The 20,351-nt window shown below is 36.5% G+C and overlaps 1 protein-coding gene across 1 annotated transcript in view; it reads left to right on the forward strand.

Moving 5' to 3' along the window:
• The window catches only part of FAT2 (FAT atypical cadherin 2), an 82,492-nt gene that overhangs the window by 23,682 nt on the left and 38,459 nt on the right, over nt 1-20,351 (forward strand). Inside the window, exons 4-6 of the mRNA XM_015824821.1 lie at nt 11,498-11,559; nt 13,020-13,331; nt 15,313-15,523. Of these exons, the coding sequence (XP_015680307.1) occupies nt 11,498-11,559; nt 13,020-13,331; nt 15,313-15,523 (585 nt within the window). The remainder of the gene's footprint in view (nt 1-11,497; nt 11,560-13,019; nt 13,332-15,312; nt 15,524-20,351) is intronic.

A 20,351-nucleotide genomic window follows, 5' to 3' on the forward strand; every position in this document is an offset into this window, starting at 1 on the left:
TTAATTTTAAGATACTGTAAATGTTAATACAGCATTTTCCTAACTCACTCAATAATGGAAGTAATTTCTGTGGTTACCCAGGATCTTCTACTTTATTTATAAATGCCTCCATGTAAAATGTGTCCTTCTTAAAACAAGGATATACTATTTCAAGAAGAGGAAAATGCCACAGGTAATTGACATTTCAAATTAAGTTGAAATGGTCTTTTAGAACTTGAACTCTTACAGTAACTTCTTCCCTAGCCAACAAGTTATTAATGTTACCAAATTCCACTTGCTTTTCAGTTTCTATACTCATGGACTGTGTTTTCATGTTCTTGTTTCTTATTAGTATTAGCAGAAGATATACCAACTTAATCATTCTTTACTTTTTGCAACCATTATATTTATGTCAGCTGCATCTTAAATTACAGATCCCCCAAGATAGTTAAAATCCTAGTGGGGTTTAAAATAAACTGCCTCTCAAAATGTGTCTCCTGTATTAGAATCTGTAATTCTATGAACATTTACTAGGAAATTAGTTATATTGAAATCCGTGGGACTCGTGAATTTCAAATAAATGCCACTGCGTTCAGTGGTGTTTAACATCTTGCAATCTCCATAAGAGTGCAGTTTCAGTCAAATCATCTTAAATTTATATCTGATCTGAGATTTAATTGGTTTCCTGGAACTATGATAGATAGGATATATCTAGAACTAATATAGTTCAAATGAGCCATTACTGATTACAGTCCTGTGAATAAATTGTGAAACTTGTAGAATTGTACAAGTGATCATCAGAACAGTGAATTCCTAGATTCCTTTTATTTCAGATTTTCCCGTTTGCAAGGGAAGAACATTAATTAACAAAGTGGGCATGCGTCTGTGCCAGCCTTTTCCTCCAATAGTGACAACATTGCTTGTTTTCCCCCTCCACCAAGATATAGAGGATATATCTACAACAAAGAGTCCATATTGGAGCTGTAGGAAAGAGGGGGTGTTAAGAAGGAGTCTTAAGATGTACCTCTTACATGCAGTGTGGGGGCAAAGAAAGAGGTCATGGTCCTGTTTCATGGAATTGCTTTTATCACAAAGGGGATTTTGTACTATAGAATGCTGACTGTCATTCTAAAAACATTGGTCATCCATTGAAATGAACATATAAAAGAGAAAGTTGTTTGTATCTATTTGAAACATGATACTACACTTGTAACAGTATCTGGAGGATCCTCCAGAGCATAGTCAGGTCTATTTTTCCCCCAAAATGCATTTGCAGCTACTACATATAGCCTAATCTTTGCCTGTTTTAGCTATTAGGATCTGGAAGAAGTGGGCTGATGAGGTGGGTCTAGAACAGTGGTTCTCAACCTTTTTAATGCCGCGACCCCAACCGGTCGTAAGTCGAGGACTAAACCGGTCGTAAGTCGAGGACTAAACCGGTCGTAAGTTGAGGACTACCCAACCGGTCGTAAGTCGAGGGCTTTCCCTGCCCGGGAGCGCCGCGCATGTGTGGTTCCGCCCCCTGCGCCGGCCGAGGCGTAGCTGGCAAGCGGCAGAGACGGAGCAGGCCGACCACCAGCTGGCCCAGCCCAAGGGAGGTAAGGCACCCGCTGGAAAAGGGGAAAAAATGGCGGAAAAAAATGGCGGACAGCCTTGCTTGGCGATCCCCGTGAAATGGTCGATCGACCCCAAATGGGGTCCCGACCACAGGTTGAGAACCACTGGTCTAGAATGTTGGAAATGCCTACTTATATTAGGAATTCACTTTCTCTGTGTCAAAAGAGATTATGGTATTTATTTAAAGATAACTTCTTTACAAATATCCATTTTTCATCAAGGTGTTTGAGAGGTCAGTCAATTTTATGCATTCATTTGGATTATCCAAATTATTGTAGTGGGTTTCAGCCCTGGATTTTAGTCACAAAACTACCGGGGACATCAGATCATATGCTGTGGAATTCAGTTCTGTTAATCTTCCTGAATATAGCTCTGATCATGGTGTTCTAATGAGTTAATTATCTATGTCTGGTGTTATTTTTATCTCCAGGGTTGCTTTCAGAGAGTGGTTTTAGAATGTTTGTTCTTTAGGGCCATTATTATTGTTTAATATTCTTATGAAGGTGCTGAGTAAAGTCATCTGTGTGTCTGGTCTAGATGCCATTAATATGCTGATAATCTGCAAATCTATTTCCTTCTGATATCTGAGTTAAATATGGTGATGGAGGTTTTTAACTAGGGTCTAGAAGCTGTAATAGATTGGTGAAGGATCAATAAACTGAAGTTGAATCCAATAGATCAGACATGTCAAACACAAGGCCCGGAGGCCGGATGCGGCCCACGAAGTGGTTTCATGTGGCCCGCGAAGCCATCCTGGAAATAGTGAGGGAACGGTCCCCGCTGCCTTGGCCCTGGCCCAGGCCGGCCGGGAGCCAATGTACAATTTTGTGGTGGCCATCTATACTGGAACGCATTCAGTCTTAGCTCCACAAGGCCGTCTAGAAACAGCGAGGAACCAGCCCTTGCCGCGTCGGCCCCGCCCCGGGTGCATGCTGGAGAGGTGTCACCCTTTGTGAGGAATGAAGAAATGGACCATGCCTTGGCGCTTGCCACAGTCCCACCCCCTTCTGACCCTCAGATCTGTCCCACTTCTGCCCAGGCCCCCACAGGCACCCTTGACATGAACGATGTAGAGCTGCCCATGCCCATCCAGTAGGCCACATCGACTCCATCCATGCCCACCCAGTAGGCCGCACCCACCCTGGCCATACCCACCCAGCCCCCTGAGGGCAACCGCAATGCTGACGCGGCCCTCAATGAAATTGAGTTTGACACCCCTGCAATAGATTGAAGCTCTGCTTTGCCTGTCTCAGCAGTAATAACTCATATTAAGCAGAGCAGTTAATGCTCTTATTAATTTCACATTAAGATTACTGAAAGATGCTGAACAAATATATTTCTTGGCAATGATCCAGAAACTGTAACTAATACAGAATGCAGCAATGAGACTATTGTCCGATTCAGCTATTATCCTTCAGAATCTACATAATATTATACCTAAAATAATTGCATTGGCTATCTGTGTGTTACAATTCAGATGTCAAGATTTTAGTAATGATGTCCTTAATGGTTTTGGGCTTTGATGCTTCAATCTCCCAGTATGTAGTGCCTGAAGATCATAAAAAAGGCACTCCTGTGTGTTCCATTGCTGAAAGAAATATATGGGATAGACATTTGGTATATGATATGTTTCTAATTAGAGAGGAATTATGTAATGTGTGATAATTAATGTTATCTACTATTATGAGTTCTTAGTAAGTTTAATTTTTTTTCCTGAGAATTTTACATACTTTGTGCAGTTCTAGTTTCAGGGTCCAGAGCATCCTTTGTTCAGTATCAAGTAAATACAGTGACTGCATTCACAAATCACACTAACTTATAGTTTGATTTGGTTTTAATTTACATAATGTGTGAACCCACTCATTTTGGTTTCAGTACCTAATCATTATGTTTTGTTCAACAAATTAGACTTCAAAAATCAAGGTTCCATATTGTGAGACACCCAGAGTCTTGCAAAATAGCTAGCATATAAATACTGTAAAATAAGAAAATAAATAAAAGTAGGAACACAGTCATTCTATCCCAAACAGCAAAGAATTGAGGCTTTGATCTTCCAGGCAGTCTGAATTTCCAGTTCCTTTCTTTTTGTAAATTAAGTATTTAGGTTACCTTCTTGTTTCCTATATTGTTTTTCAGCTTCCTGGATTTGTATTGTATTTTCCTACAACTTCTTTCATTGGGTACTTCTTGTTTATTTTATTTTTCAATTAAAGTTTGCAGCCATGCTGATAAAATAGTTTAACTTTTATCTACTATAGTTGATAAAATTGTTCATTATTAGACATCTGTTTAACCAAAACATATTCACTCTTTACAGTTTGTAAACTGTCTTTTTTCCCTATCCATATAACTTATGTCAACAATGCTAATTGTAAATAATACTTTGCAAAACATTTGTTTTAGAACTGAGTTTCAGTCCTGAGGTGGTAGTAATGAAATTTTATTTAGTTTTTTAAGAGAAGGGAAAAAAAGTGACTGGTTTCAGAATGTGGAGACACAAAAAGTGTTGCAATATGGAGTACACCAGTTAGTGAACTAAAAACCTTTATTCCATTCTTTTTCCACTTCTCCTCTCTCAGCCTTCTATATTTTGTATGCTTGGAGCATTATAACTGAAATGTTAAAATGCTCTGTTTGCTTTTTACCTACCGAAAGATAGTTTTGTAATTCTTGGGATTCACCCAAGCTTATTAAAACTTTCCTTCTGATTTTAATTAAAACATTTTGGCTAAAACCAGAACTTTCCTGTGTGACTGTAATAGATGGTGTGTCTTCCAATCCCCCCATTTTAATGCATATATTTTTTTATTAATCCTGTTTAATTAATTAAAATTTATTGTATTTTGATTATTTTTTTTTCAGATTTATGCACTGTTTTGAATTGATTATGTGACACATTTTCCACACTCGGAAAATGAATTTGCTAGTAGTTTCAGAATATTGTATAGACAGCCTAACTTTTTCTAAATGTTTTGGACTACATTACTTGCTACTACAAGTTTGCATTGCTACATTACTTATCACTCAGTAAAGCAGAGGAAACCTGGGGTCTATCTGGAAAAATGGAGGCAAATTATTGGATGATATAGGATCGGATCATGTTTTTTCCCCCCATAAATAAAATGCTTACATTTTTCTTAACTGTAATTATTTTAATGAACAGGGATAGCCTTACTACCTCTAACCCAATTATACTTGCTAGCTTTTGAGATCTTTCGGTATAGTTTCCAGCTATGTGAACTAAATAGAAAATGTACCTCATGAATGCATGACCCATTTCATGAATGCGAGACTGAGCCACAACCTGTAACCAGTGAACTGTAATGGACGGTCCTTGTGTCCTATGTTTCAACAATGTGTAGGTATGATACTCTGTGAATAAATAAGCTATTAACAGCATGCATGTATTCGTGATTATAACATATATCTATAATAGAAAATTCTACGATGAATATCTACATGCTGTAATTATTTATCACAAGTAGTACTAATCCACCTACTCTTAAGCACCTGTACATAAGCATTTTGCACTTCAGCTTGTCATATAACAATAACTATTTTCTAATTCTGCAGTAGTTTAAAGATTGTAGTTGTAGTTAAAGCATCAGGACATGGGATTCTGTGAGGAACTAGTTTCTCTGATTGTGGCACATGAGCTGAAACAAGTTACGGATCGCCCTGATATCTGGTACCTATCTTCTATTAAACCCCAAAGTATTCTTTAGTGTTTCGATGAATTAACTTATTTCTTACTATTTCACTGAGCTTTCCAACAATGTTGGCAGAGTCTCCTCTGCCTTAGGAGCCCGCTAGCACTACTTTTTTCTATTCTTTGATAATTAGACCATGCCAGAAATTCAGATTTGGAAGCAAGTTTGAATTTACTTTTCCCCCCCAAGATTACTTGATCCACAGTCTGAATATATGCATGCAACCAACTATGAACAATCTGTTCTTACACACTGGAGAAAATCTAGCTGTTAAACTCACTACTCCAATTTAAGACTTCAGAGACTTTGAATAGAGAAGATATCCCCCTCTCAATCATAATGGGATTACGGAAAATAATCAGCGCAAATTGCTTTGAAAGGAAACATTAGAAAGATCCACTTCATCTTTATTCATAATATGGATGTAGTGAGGCGGGCAGATCCTATATTTTTACTACTTTTTTCCTTCAATTCTAAAGTTCTCAAGCTAGGTAGGGAGGAAGGGCTTTGGCATGAACTCTGCCTTTGCTAGAAGAAATGGAGTGAAATTGAATGTTTTTGGTGACTCACAAGAAGAAGGCTGTACTTGTTCAAGCATGTCTTTGGTTTTCTTTAGTGACAAGAAATAGGAGGAAGGTGTTCCACTAGTGCACACACACACACACATTTGATTACAAATGGAGAATATGTTTTACAGGAAATGTACAACTAATATTCATTAAAATACAATAAAAAGGTTAAAAAAACATCTTTAAAAAACATTTACATTAATCCAGTTGGAGCTGTGAATGCTCCAACAATGGAAGTTTTTAAAAAGAGACCAGACAGCCATTTGTCTGAAATGGTATAGTGTGAAATGGTATAGTGTTTCCTGCCTGAGCAGGGGGTTGGACTAGATGACCTCCAAGATCCCTTCCAACTTTTATTATTATTATTATTATTATTATTATTATTATTATTATTATTATTATTATTATTATTATTATTATTATTACTACTACTACTACTACTACTACTACTACTATTATTATTATTATTATTATTATTATTATTATTATTATTATTATTTTCCACAAATAGAAGACACCATGCTTTTAATCATGTTTAGCTTGTAGTTATACAGATGCTCAAATTATTTGTTTATTTAAAAGGGTGTTTTTAGGGCAGAAATTAGAATGGTGGCATTTGCCCTTTTGAAAGTATGTTTTGATTGAGTTTCCAATATATGCATAATCTGTACACCAAAAAGGGCATAAAAATTGTACAGCTGAGGCCTGCATTAATCTGTCATGGAAGTTTATGTACTAATGGAGATAGGTGATGGATGAAGCCGAAACATACTATCCTGACATTGCATTGAGTAGATGAGTACACAATCTGTATAATTGTTACCATTATATTTTTTCTGGAAACTTATCTGTCATCAGAATTGTATAATTCAGATTTTTAGATATGTAGAATAGGGGAAGAAGGGGAAAATGTATTTCCAGTCACTTGAAGAAATTTTTTCATTCATATATGCAGCACTTTTATAGGACTTACTTGTAAAGTAACTTATGAAGATTGGCAGGTCTTGACTGAGATCTGGGTCTCTCAGTCAGTGCAATATGTGAATGTGACTTAGTAAGGAGTTAAATTTCCTGACCAGTGAAATAATGTAATACACCCTTCTGAATGCCGGTTTGTCATATTTATTTCTTGTTTTTAATAGACATTTAGAAATCATGAAATATAATTAAGAAAGTTAAAAACTAGGATTTCTAACAGAATAACAGAATTGGAAGGGACCTTGGAGATCTTCCAGTCCAACCCCCTGCTCAAGCCTTAATGTATCTCTTTAGGGGGAAAATAGTCTCTCCTCTCTTTAGCAATTTGCATCTCCAGTTTCCATCTGTCCGTCTAACTAGCTAGATAGCTTGATATCTGCACTTCCTATCTTTTGACAAGAAACTGTAGTGACAATTGACAATTTGTATTCATTCCAGTTAGCTTTGTTCTAAGGCCTTTTTTCATGCATCTTCTAAGGTTTGCTACTGGAAAACACGCAAGTGCATTTCATTTTTGCACGCCTCGGCAGGAACAGAAACACCACAGCTCTATTATAGAATTAGTGTAATTAACAATTAACCACAATTGCTCTAAGATCTCATTATGGGGTGTTTAACTGACCTTGTAAGGAAATCAGTGGTGGATATGTGTGTCTGAGGCATTCTGGAGTCACAAAGCAGCCAAACCAGCTTGCCTCCTTCCTACTACTGGTAGTGCACAATAAATATTGAGGCAAATTAAAAGGCAGCTTTTACACTTTCCCCCAAAGTATTCTTCCATGTGTTGATTTTCTCCTACGAATACTCATTTAGGTTGTTTTAAATAGCTTTTTTTACTAGCCAGTGCTGGAACTAAAAATGCTTGGGTTTTTTTAAAGCGTCTAGGAGGTATTTGCCAAGAAAAGTATGCATGTTTGAATAAAACATACTAATACTATAAAACAAGTACTTGATTATTATGGCTGCAGCCATCTAATATAGCTATCCCCTGTCCTGACCATCTCAGACCCTCTTGAGACCTTCCCTGGCTTACATGTGGCCTATCCCGGTTCTTTCCTGATTCTCCCAAGCCCTTCATGGTCCCACCCCCCTGGCACCCTGTTCTTCTGGGACTCCCACCTTTTCCCACTTAAATGATCCGTGTATCTTGGGATTACGACAGCAACCAGTGATACCATTACTTCACTTAGCAATGGCAATCCTGAGTCCAATTGCTAGGACTACTTTATAATATGACTACCTGTCATAAAATACTGGTAGATCCAGTGTTATACTGTTTCATCATTTTTCTGTTCATTTTCTACTGAGAGCCATTGGATACGAGATGGATGGCAAATAAATTTTATGAATGAATTTGAAACTCTTTACCTCTATCTCCATAATTGTGCTGGGAATTCCATATTTTCAGGCCCAATGCCTTTATAAATCAAGAAACATGCGGTAAATTTTATTTTTCACATTCATGCTTTTCTTAATGACCTGTTGAAGAGCAAATCTGATTTCCATGCCTCCTCTTCTACATAAAGCATTTCCCAAATATTGCTAACTGTTACCTACTCTGCCATTCCAAACAGAGTTCTGCAAAATATTTTCTGAGGTACGCCTAAGAATTCCCTGATATTTAATTACATGTGTCAAGACCATTCATATAATACATTTCCCCAGTTTCGATCTACATTAATGAAGGAACTTTTCACTTGTGGTAGATAAACTACAGTTATAACTTTTGTATCTGGATGCTTTAGTTGTGCTGACTGGTGGTTCTGGGAATCATAAAGAGAGCACACTGTTTTGGAAAGCTGCTAGTGTGTAATGTTTCAAAAATCAACACCTATCATTATTTATTGCTAATAAATTTATCTCTATGCAGCTTACAGTAAAACTTAGAAATGGGGGGAGGACAATAGAGAACTACCATGACAATGATAAAAGAATTTAGATAATAAATAAAACATTATTGATTGTTTAAGCACCTACAACCAAAGTTGGCAGACTTGACAGATACACATTAGACATGTTTCTTTGGTCTTGTATGCATAGCAAGTCTGATTCTGCTGTCAGCTTACATACATGCATTGGGAAAAAAACATACACTTGAGATATATGCAAACATTCCTTTATAGTTTCGTTGTTGCCCTTGGGATCTTCTGTTCATGCTTAGATGTAGGATGAAAAAAACAACAACACACCATACAGAACACACAAGTCCATTAAATGCAGCTTGTCCTAACACATTGCGTTCTTTCGTCTTAAAGTAGTTTATAATGGGAGCCAAAGCTGAATATACATAAACCCTAGAAGGGAAAAAGTAATGAACAAGTAGTGCCTGCAGACTGCAGCCCTTGTACTTGTAGCACAATCCCTGGAGCAGTATTTTATCTGCTTTTTCCCCATGGAATATTCTATCAATAGTAGATCTGCATCCCTGATGTCTTTCACCAAGTCGTATGTAATGCACTGGCCATTTTTACAGCAGTTCAGACTCTTGGCAAGGATCCTGCTTTTGCAGTGCGAAATATTCGCCAACAATAGGGTTGTGCTAGGCTGTTAGGCTGTCATACATACAGTGAATTCTATTTTCTTAATGGAGAGAGAAGAAGAGAGATAGGTGTAGTCTTCTTTGCATACTCCAATTAATTTGCAAGAATTTCTATTGTACTTATTATGCTTTTTAACAAGGTAATAATTTGCACAATCATTTGTAAAGACTGTTTTCCTCATTTAAGCTAGTGAAAACAGAAATTGTTTAGTACAGGTAGTCCTCAACTTACAGCAGTTCATTTAGTGACCATTCAAAGTTACAACGGCACTGAAAAAAGTGACTTATCCCCGTCACGTGATCAAAAGTCAGATGCTTGTCGTATTTATGACGGTGGCAGTGTCCCGGGGTCACATGATCACTTTTTGCGACCTTCTGACAAGCAAAGTCAATGGAGAAGCCAGATTCACTTAACAACCCTGTTACTAACTTAACAAATGTAATGATTCACTTAACTACTGTGGCAAGAAAAGTGGTAAAACGGGGCAAACTCACTTAACAAATATTTCACTTAGCAACATCAATTTTGGACTCAATTGTGATCGTAACTTGAGGTCTACCTGTTCTGCAATAGCAGGAGGAACTGTTTGGATCCTCTTTTGCTTGCTCTTTTCTGATTTAGTTTTTTTTTTCCTGTGTGGACTATAACTAGATATTTTCCTTCATTTGAATCTCACGGTACTGAATCTCATAGGGGGAGTAAGTAGTCAGTAGGCTTCTATCTTTTTATTAATCAGTAACCAATAAGATTCAGAATCTTGTCTAATATTTATTACTTTATCCCAAGTCAAAGTTATTCAAAGGATTACAGTGGTGGGTTTTTCCATCTACTGTAATTTCAGTTGCAAAAGCTGTACAACAATCATGACATTTTCCAGACCTCCTTTTGCCTGAAGATAAGATAAACTTCAAACTATGCATATGAGAAAAAAAAGATTTAAATCTATGTTTTGATCTTCAAAATGCAGCATAAACAAACTTATTTTTCCAATAAAAAGTCTTTGGAATTATCTTTGAATGCATGTTGCTCTGGGCATTTACTGTACTGTTGTTGGCATTCTTTTTATATATTCTTTTTATGAAAGTGGGTGATGGTGGGTAATAGTATCATCTTTTAGGAAAATGTTTGCTCGTTGTTGCATGTTGCAATCTACAAATAATGGGACAATTAAATAAACAAGTGATGTGGTCAGTATATATAGAGAGATCTGTTGCCGAGTTTGTTTCCCATTTATTTAACCGGTATGTGACTGTTTGTAGTTTAGTTGATTGCTATAATTCCTGTGAAATATAAGAATAAGCCATAACAGGTGTTGCAAATTCTCAGCTTTGGAGACATAAATTGTATTCAAAAACAAAGCATTCAACTTTCAGACACATTTTCAGTAAAAACAAAAAAACAAAGTCACAGTACATCTTTGCATGGAATATACCTCTAATCCAATTCCTGATTGATTTGATTTTTTTTTAAAGTTGAAAATTTTAGGAGCTATAGCTAATTAATATGAGTCATGTGACAGTGTATGTTAGTGAGATGGGCAGCACATAAATTTTAGATGGATGGATGGATGGATGGATGGATAGATAGATTAGATAGATAGATAGATAGATAGATAGATAGATAGATAGATAGATAGATAGATAGATAGATAGATAGATAGATAGATAGATAGATAGATAGATAGATAGATAGATAGATAGATAGATAGATAGAACATCACAGAGGTAGATGGACCAATATTTATGGGTTTCTATGTACAATCCTAAAGTATCTTCCCTCTACACAACCCAGTCTATTTATTTTGACATTTAAATAATTTATCTGATGATGGAGGCTTAACAATCTGGACATTATAATACAATGAACATTTGTTGAACATTTGGGAAGGGGATGAATTAAAATCACTTTAGTTAATTAGGACATGCGGAAAGCTTCCATGCTTAGGAGGCAGGAAGTATTTTTAATATATAAAGTTCTTTCGCTTATAGCATTGACTTGCTGCAGGGTAATTTCATTTTGAAGATTGGCTGACATTAGTGCCACAGGTGAGGATCACGTGGACTACAGTCCCTGGATCTCACAATGCTCTTTTCTCCCCTAATAGGTTTGATTTACACCACTTCTCAGCAGCTAGATCGTGAACACAAGGCTGAACATATCTTAGAGGTGAGTAATGATGAAGTTGCAATTAGTTTTATTTACTTGTAAGTAGTTTTTTTAAAAAAAAAAATCCTCAAAGACATTTCCTTACAAGTCAGAGCATAGATAGTGGAGAAGGAGGAAGACTCATTCCATCATTCCCAAATTGCTTAAGAAGATAATTGCTTGTTCTGCATTTTTGTGTTTCTGCACCCAGTGCCAGCTTAAGAAATATCTCATGACTTGACTTCCTAACCGAAGACTAGAGCAGGAAATCTTGTGCCAAAGCCAAGCTGATGCATCCAGATGTTCTGGATGTCTGTTCCCACATGTTGCTTTTATCCAGAACATTAATGCTGGAAAATATCAGATTTAAACCCATCTGGAGGGCAGTATTTTAAGGATGTCTTCCCTAAACCATGAAGAATATAACATGGTCATTAATTTACTGCCACTTGAGAAAATATGGTATAAACAAAATGTTGACTTACTTAATTTAATGACCACATGGTTATTAAATGAAACCTATAAAGTGAGTAACAATACCTTTAAGATTGAGATAGTTGTTCGTGCCATGTCCTAACTAAGAAAGGACTGAATTAGACAAACGTTTGCTTCAGTTTAGAAATGCAGATTCCAGTATGTTTACTTCTGAGGATTTTTACTAAATTTATTCCTAGGTTCTGCTACATATACCAAACTTTTTAATGTGAATTCCTGTTTTCTTGTTTTTTTGCTTAAACGATCCAGCAGGCCTAGCTTAGCGAAGAAGCCTATCATCTTTTGAGCTAGTGGGCATAGTTAGATCTTTGAGAACATACAGTATTAGGGGCACTCTTACAAAATGGCTGGTGTAATGGGTACAACCATTTATGTTTTTTTAAAAAAGCCATTTATTATGAAATTAAGATAAATGGCTTTTTTAAACAAAGGAGAGGGCTTCAACTTTCTATCATTTCTATTTTGTGGGAGCATTGGTTGTATGTCCATAGTGCAGAAGCCTTCTTGGAAATAAAGATTGTATGGTCCATCAAGCAAGTTGTTTTTGAGTATATTGGTGCCTGTGAGTTCCATGATACAGACCAATGACTTGGTCAGTTAATCTTTTCCACCTTTGGGTTGCAAATATCGGCTGTATCTTTGTATTAAACACGCAAACATAGTAATTGTATTTTTTTCTTTTTCTGCTGATGATCTTTCCTTTTTGCAACAATAACACTTCCTGTTTCCAACAACTTTGTTTTAGGCTTAAGGCGCTTGTTCTTGACTGAGTGGCCTTCCATATCTGACTGTATAACTCATCTATCAATCCAGTCAGTGTAGTCCAGCATGCAACAAACTGTTGAAGACTGACTTCAGTCATCTTTAGATGAATCATATTTGAATTCGAGTTTCTTGCCTGGAAAGGAGTGCTTGCCTATATTATAAAGAGGTTCTTAACTTTCCATTGTGTTCTGACGGGACTCCCTACTGGCTTTTTCTTGCAGGTTTCAGTTTCAGACAATGGGGATCCGGTTTTGCAGTCTAGCAGTAGAGTGGTAATCCAGGTCCTTGATGTTAACGACAATCCTCCCAGCTTCTCCCAAAAGTTGTTTATGGTTCAGCTGCCAGAAAAAGCAGCATCTGAAACTCCTCTGCCAGTCTACAGGGTGATTGCTGCAGATCGCGATGAGGGACTAAATTGCCAAATCACTTACAGCCTAGAAGAAAACAGTGAGGGACTGTTCAGCATCCATACAGTAACAGGCATAGTGTTCTCCCAAAAGGCATTTTCTGCCCAAGAATACAACATACTTACAGTGAGTATCATTAGAAGCATAAGGAGACTAAACAGATGATCGTCTTTCTGAATATGGGAATGATATGAAATAGTATTGTTCCCTGTGATTTACACTTTTTTTCCCCTCTTGTGGCTGTAGTTAAACTGGACTCTGGTAGCATTAAAAAGAAAAAAAAACTTTAATAACTATTTGACATTAATCAGTTTTGAAACAATTCAACGAAGGCTATTTTTTAACTCCCTTAAAAATGTAACATATTTCTCCAACCCAGGTTAAAGGAACGTTGGAAAAGGGAATTAAAATGGCATTGATGATGCATGGTGTAGTTAGGCAATGCTAGGTCACACTGAAGAATGGGGAAAGGGTTTTGATAAGTAGCATGTATTGTTTTTTACTACTTAATGAAATCTTTGCATACAAATTAATTTTTTTCCAGAGTATGCCATCTGTTCAGTTAATTAAAGCTGAATTCTTTGAACTAGATATTTTATTTACAGTAGAATCTTTTAATTTACCATTTCAAAGGAAAACACATCCTGAAGATAATAAATTATATGTAGAATTAAGTAAGAGCTTAGTTCATCTATCAAGCTGAGTGCAAAATGACAGACAGGTAGTCTTTGTTTAACAACCACAATTGGGGTCAGCAACTTCTTTTCTAAGTTATATGGTCATTAAGTGAGATTGTGAAGGTTCCAGTAGACAAGACCAAACAAATCAGAACTCCGAGGCTTGAGATTTCCTCAAAGAACATCTTTATTGGTTACATAGTATCAGCACCGTCAAAAGTGAAACCAAGTCTGAAGTTCCCTTCAGAGAGCAACAGTATTACAAAATTAAACTTCCCACCCCAGTGCTATGCAATTAGCTACGTTCTCCAATAGAAGAGTTTGGCGGGCTTTCTAACTAAATGCTCCAGCCCCTATCAAACTGATAGAAATTACCTTGGTTCCCATGGGACAGTAAAGTGTTTAGACTAGTAGAAATCCTCCATCCCCATCTCAATCTTTGGCAACTTAGAACGAAGGAAATGGCTGCAGTCAGGTTCATTGTAGAGTTGACAGTGACATCATATGATCATGGTGACTTCCACCACGGTTGTTAAGACATTGTGTGATTATGGCCGATATCTTAATGCTGGCTTCTCCATTGACTGATTGTTAGAAGCCAGCTGTGAAGTGCACAAATGATGATCACACGACCACAGAATGCAAAAACACCCAGCAGTTGCAAAGTGCCCAAATCTCAATCAGTGACCATGGGGATGTTGTGATAATTGTAAACAAAGTTACTTTTTAGCACTTAAAGTTACTTTTTTATAACTGCAAACACTTGCTAAATAGGGCAGTTGTTAAGCTGGGATTACCTGTAGTAACACAAGCAAGACTTCATAAAGCACAATAACAAAAAGAGAGGCCAATGAAATTTAAGATGTACTTATAATCATCCTGGAGGCACCTGAATAGAGGAACCTGTTATCAAGGACTCTTATGTTTCTTTGTGTTGACCAGTATATTGGTTTAAGCTGAGCATTCAGACCATGGTTCATTTTTTTAATGTAGGAGGATTTTTTTTACCTAATTAGATTTATTCATTGAAATAATAGAAAATACTTGTAGCTTGGATTTTAGATTTTGGCAATGGTTTTATTTATTCATTTTTGGCAGTGATTTATTCATCCTACTGATAACCATTATCACTCAATCCTTGGCATAGTTAGGGATGTAAATAAATCTGTGTGCCTTGATTAATTAGTTTAAAGAATGTAAAAATATGATTCATCCTGCATGTATTGGGTTGTATAAGCAATACAAATCAATAAATATATTAATCCTGAGATATTATGTTTGCTTAACTCTTTTGTATTATCCCATCCTAAAAGTATAGAAGTTTCATTTAGGCAGGAATGTGTCACAAGCATGGCAGGAGCTCATCAATGTGAACATATTATCTTTCAGACCTTTGATCTATATGAACTAAAGTTTTTCTCTTTTGGCAGGTCAAGGCTACTGATGGTGGCACCCCCCAACTTTCCTCCAGTGTGAGGCTTCACATTGACTGGATCCCAAAGCCCCTCCCCTCCTCAGAACTATTAGCTTTTGATGAACCTCATTTCAACTTTGCAGTCATGGAAACAGATCCTGTGAACCACATGGTGGGAGTGATCAGTGTTGATGCTGGGCTCAGCCAGATCTGGTTTAATATCACAGGTGAGAGCATATGCATTTGAAAAAGGAGCTTCACAGTGATTCTGAACTGAAAAAAATGTTGCTCATATACTCCTGGTATTTCCTATCCATATGGACCCAAGCTATCACAGGCTGTTCATATTGTAGGTGGCAGGAGTATTATAAACAAAGCTTCAGCACTGATATGAAGCAGCATTCAAGCTGATAATAGTTCCATGAACAGTGTAATGTATGTTTTGTATTACAGTATCTATCACAGCTTGCAAAATGTCATTGCTTGGCAATGTTCCAATCTTAATGAAAACTCTAGTGTTTTCAAACAGGTCAAAACACATATTGTGCCTCACATGAAATATGTAATAACCATGCCTATTTCCCACAACAATAAAAATAAATCTACCAAGGAGGCAGGGGAGGGGGAGAGAAAAACGTTTTTGGAAAACTTTATTGAGAGTTGATCTGCTATTAACACTTGTTTGTTCCCATGCTTCTTGTTTTGCTTTGGCCAACTAATTTGAAATGCTCTTTATTTTTTCTGTAAACAGACAGAAACACATATATTCTTACAGCAATTATTCTTTTTTTTTTTTTCAACAAAATTTTTATTGGTTTTTATTTAACATGGTGGCAAGGCCATCAATTAATCAAAACAAAATCATACTTATACAATTCAAATTATTTCAATATAATTAACTCAGTTATACATATGAATAATCTATTATTATTTTAATGTATCCTACTTCCCCCTTAAGTCAATACTATTAACTCTATTTCTATACTCCCTCCCACCCCCATCCCCCCCAACCCCCCCAGACTTCCCAGAACTGATTACAGGATTAAGCATTCATCTTCCCAAATCTATATAAAACTACCCAATATAAACTAATCTAATATAAACATACTTTAACTCATAAAAAGATAATCAAATATAAGCTAGTATAATCTATCTAAATGTAGCCAATCCATCCTCACCAATCCCTTAATCATACAAGAAACTTTGCCATATCTTCAATTTATCAATTATATATAATACATTCCATCACCCCTACAATTATATATAATATACCATCACCCCTACAATTAATGCCATAATCAAATATTTATGATCTTTTAAAATAAGAAAAAAGGATATATCAGTTTTATTAATCTAAACCATCATTATTAATTTTTTTTTCTCTAAACAAAACCCTATATAATTTCATTACCTTTAAAATTACATCCCAAAGTGTTAATTAATCATATCAAAAGTAACATCTCTTAGCCACTAAAATTCAGAAACCCCTTATAATTCCACAATTCCACCGATATACCCCATTTCCTCCTCCAAGAATTCTTTAAAATTATTCCCTTAATATCTCAAACAAAAGAACCTGTATAATTTCATTACAAGATACTCTTAAGAAATAAGCAATAATATCCCCCAACTGCTTCCCTTGAAATGCAATACCATAATTTTCCATTTCTATAAGTATTTCTTTAAAATTACATCCCAAAGTCACAGCTAAGTCCATCACTGCCTCTTCTCTGTATCCTTGTAAATTTTNTCCCTCCTTCCATAAAGAAAAATCCAAATCTTCCTCTTGAATCATTTCCAGTCCAATTTCCACTTTTACAGGCTCCACTTTTTCCTCCATTCCGACCTCTATGTAATCTGCAGTACCATGCAAAGCAGATATTATATTTCAAAACCTTTTATAAATCTTCAAACGAAGCCATCGGTGAGGATAAAGAGGAGATGAATTCAGAATTAGACTGTTGAAAATCTTTAAACAAAGCGGAAGTTCCATTAAACAAAGCCATTTTTCAAACTTCTTTAATCCAAGCCTCGGAGAAAAAAAAGAGGGGGGGAAAAATCCAAAATCCAAATCCAGAATTCTCTCCATTAAAAGAAAACAAAAAATAGTCACCAAAACTTTCCATAAACCCCCCAAAATATGTCAATGTTACAACCCTAAGCCAAGGGGTAACAATTTCCCTCTTCATTCAGCGCTGCAGGAAAGTGAAAGTTAAAAAGAAAAATCACTCTCATCTATAGAGAAACAGCAAACCGCAGCCATTTTTTTCCCTCATTTCAACTTAACTTTAAAGAAGATGTTAATAAATTGAGTTAAAGTCTTAAGTTACTCAAGTCCAGTTTCCCCTGGTCAGTTCCGTCTGCTTATTTTTTGCTCACAATTCTCTGTAATTCACAGAAGTGGAGGCAACGACTAGCTTTGTTCCCCCCCAAAAAGGGAACAAAGGCGCTTGGGAGACGGAGATCTCCCGGACTCTGGAGGAGTACCCAATTTCGCTCTCCCAAAATAAGGGGAGAGCTTTTGGGACTCTACTCCTATCCAGGAATACTCACCTCGACCCCTTTGCCCGGGGCACAAGGTTCCAAGCCGCTGAACAGCTGTTGGCCGCTGTTCATGCTGGCTCTGACGCCTTCCCAAGGGGACGGCTCCGAAAGAGCCGCCATCGGCGCGCCGTCCCACCGGAAGTCCATACAGCAATTATTCTTATAGGAATGTATTGATCAATGGGAATTGTTTGCTTTACATCTTCTGATGCACAATTTTGTTATCAACAGAGATCTCATTGTCACTAGGTAGTGATTAATTGTTAAAAAAAAGTTAAGAACTCAATACTCTAAAAATGACCTGAGTTTTACCCAAAATTTATATGATAGCCACCTATGATTACTAGTCCAGCATGTTGAGGCAGCAGCCACCCAGAATTAGGCAGTAGGCAGTCCCAACACAATGAGAAGGAGCCAGGTTGGGAAAGCCTGTAATTGACCAACAGTGTTCCCATTGTGGAAGGATTACTTTGTCATTGTGGATGAAAATTAGAAGCTGGGTTGCCCTATACTGTATCTAATTTCAGTAAATGCCATGAGGTAATTCAGGAAATACTGAAACAAAGTGGAAAACCCATTTGTATAGTATAGGGATGGGCAATATTTTGGTAGCCACGGGCCACACTTAAGGGGAATATGTTGTTTTCTTGGCCTTTAATTGTGAAGTGGATACTTAAGGGCTTATCCTATACTTTTCCTTCACCAGAATGTCTGTTTCCAGGAAGTATGATAATTGGATCTTCCAGGAACATAAAATAGCATACAACATATGCTAATAAGAATGGAAAAACCAGGGTTCAAATTTTTGTCTAAAAAGCTACAATAACTGGATGATTTTATCACTAATCACCGTCCAACTTCAGCCATGGATTTGATACAACAGTAAAGTGAATTACTTAACTTCATTTACTAAAAATGAGGTAACTTCACTTTTGAGATAAGGATGAATAAGTAGTTTGTAAGGTTTCTAAACTGGGGCAGAACTTTTAAAAACACACAGTTTCAAGTAGTTCCTCACTAAATAAATTAGACTGTTTTGTATTTTGTTTTTTGTTTTAGAATCTGGAAATAAAATACAAATTGTAGAATTAAATACAGTCAAGGAAACAATTATATGCACCTGGTAAAAACTAAGTCAACATTCATGGGATTATCTCTTCTCCCAACATAAAATGAATGTAAGAAACTTTATAATTAAATTGTTTCATGGAGTAGGAATAGGAATTTTAAAGTATGTGTATAATTAGTATATAGTATAATGCATTCTCTATAGCAGGGGTACCCAAATCCCAGTCCATGGACTGGGACCAGTCTGGGGCCCGCAAGAACCAGTCCGTGCAAGTAAGCAAAGTCCCATCTGCACACACGTGTGATCCAGGCAGCGTGTGAAATCATGCCCCCCCAATCCATGGAAAAACTGCCCTCATGGAACTGGTCCCTGGCACCCAAAAGGTTGGAGGCCATTGCTCTATAGCATATAATCAATCCTATCATTGGTCTTCCACATGTCCCATCTTTACGTTATAATGTTCTGTAATATTCATTCAGTTTACACTGCATTGATTCATTTAACAACTGTGTTAAGAAATATCATAAAATGGGGCAAAACCCACTTAACAAATGTCTCACTTAACAACATAAATTTTGGACTCAATAGTGGTTGTAAGTCGAGGACTTCCTGTATTTGCTTATTCTGCTACCCCCATGTAATCCAGGTAAACATATCATGTAAGTAGAGCCACTTCTTTATATTTAATCCCTTTTCAGTCTGCTCCAAAACTCAGCACAATCTGAACTGAAAACATACCACTTTTAGAGTATACTTCATAGTTTTATATTACAAGTTTTTTCAAAGCAGCAAGGAAGGAAAGAGAGCATGCCTGTTGTAAAATAATTTTATCTTTGTGACAGTTTCGCAAAGCCTGAAATTCGTAATAGAGAAGAGAATTACTTGCATGCTGTGTATGAACTGTAGAATCAATATTCTTTTACCGGATAAAATGAACTTAATGACCCTATGAGGGACTATTTCTTAGAGTAAGCACATAACCTGTAAGGCTTATGTATCTAAACAAAGTTTTCTTTCTACAGTATATGTGCCTTTGTGTCTCTGAAAGAGCGTGTTGCATGTAAATGTAAATACAAGGGAAGGGAAATAAAAAATCTTTATTTCAGAAATTGGCAGAGCAGCACTTTGATTTTTCTTCTCCATTCTGTCAGGATCCTGTGGGAGGGAACAAAAAGTTTCATAATGTAGTCTGTTTAATATTGCATGGTTTTCCTAGGAAATGTGGAACTTTCCTATTATTGCTTTATGGGAGACCACAAAGCTAATTCATCACATTGACCATATTTCCCAAATTATGTGCCTCCCTTTACTCTTTCTCCCCTTCCACTTGCCTTCTTAAGCATTTGTACAAGTTAATGTTGTTACCTGTCTGCTCAGATAGGTCAGTTGCTCAAGTTTATTCTCAACAAACCTCACAATGCACCATCCTTTAGCCTTTCTTG

This window comes from Protobothrops mucrosquamatus, unplaced genomic scaffold, assembly GCF_001527695.2.
Source record: "Protobothrops mucrosquamatus isolate PMUCROS unplaced genomic scaffold, P.Mucros_1.0 scaffold2369, whole genome shotgun sequence".
NCBI classification, from domain to species: domain Eukaryota; kingdom Metazoa; phylum Chordata; class Lepidosauria; order Squamata; family Viperidae; genus Protobothrops; species Protobothrops mucrosquamatus.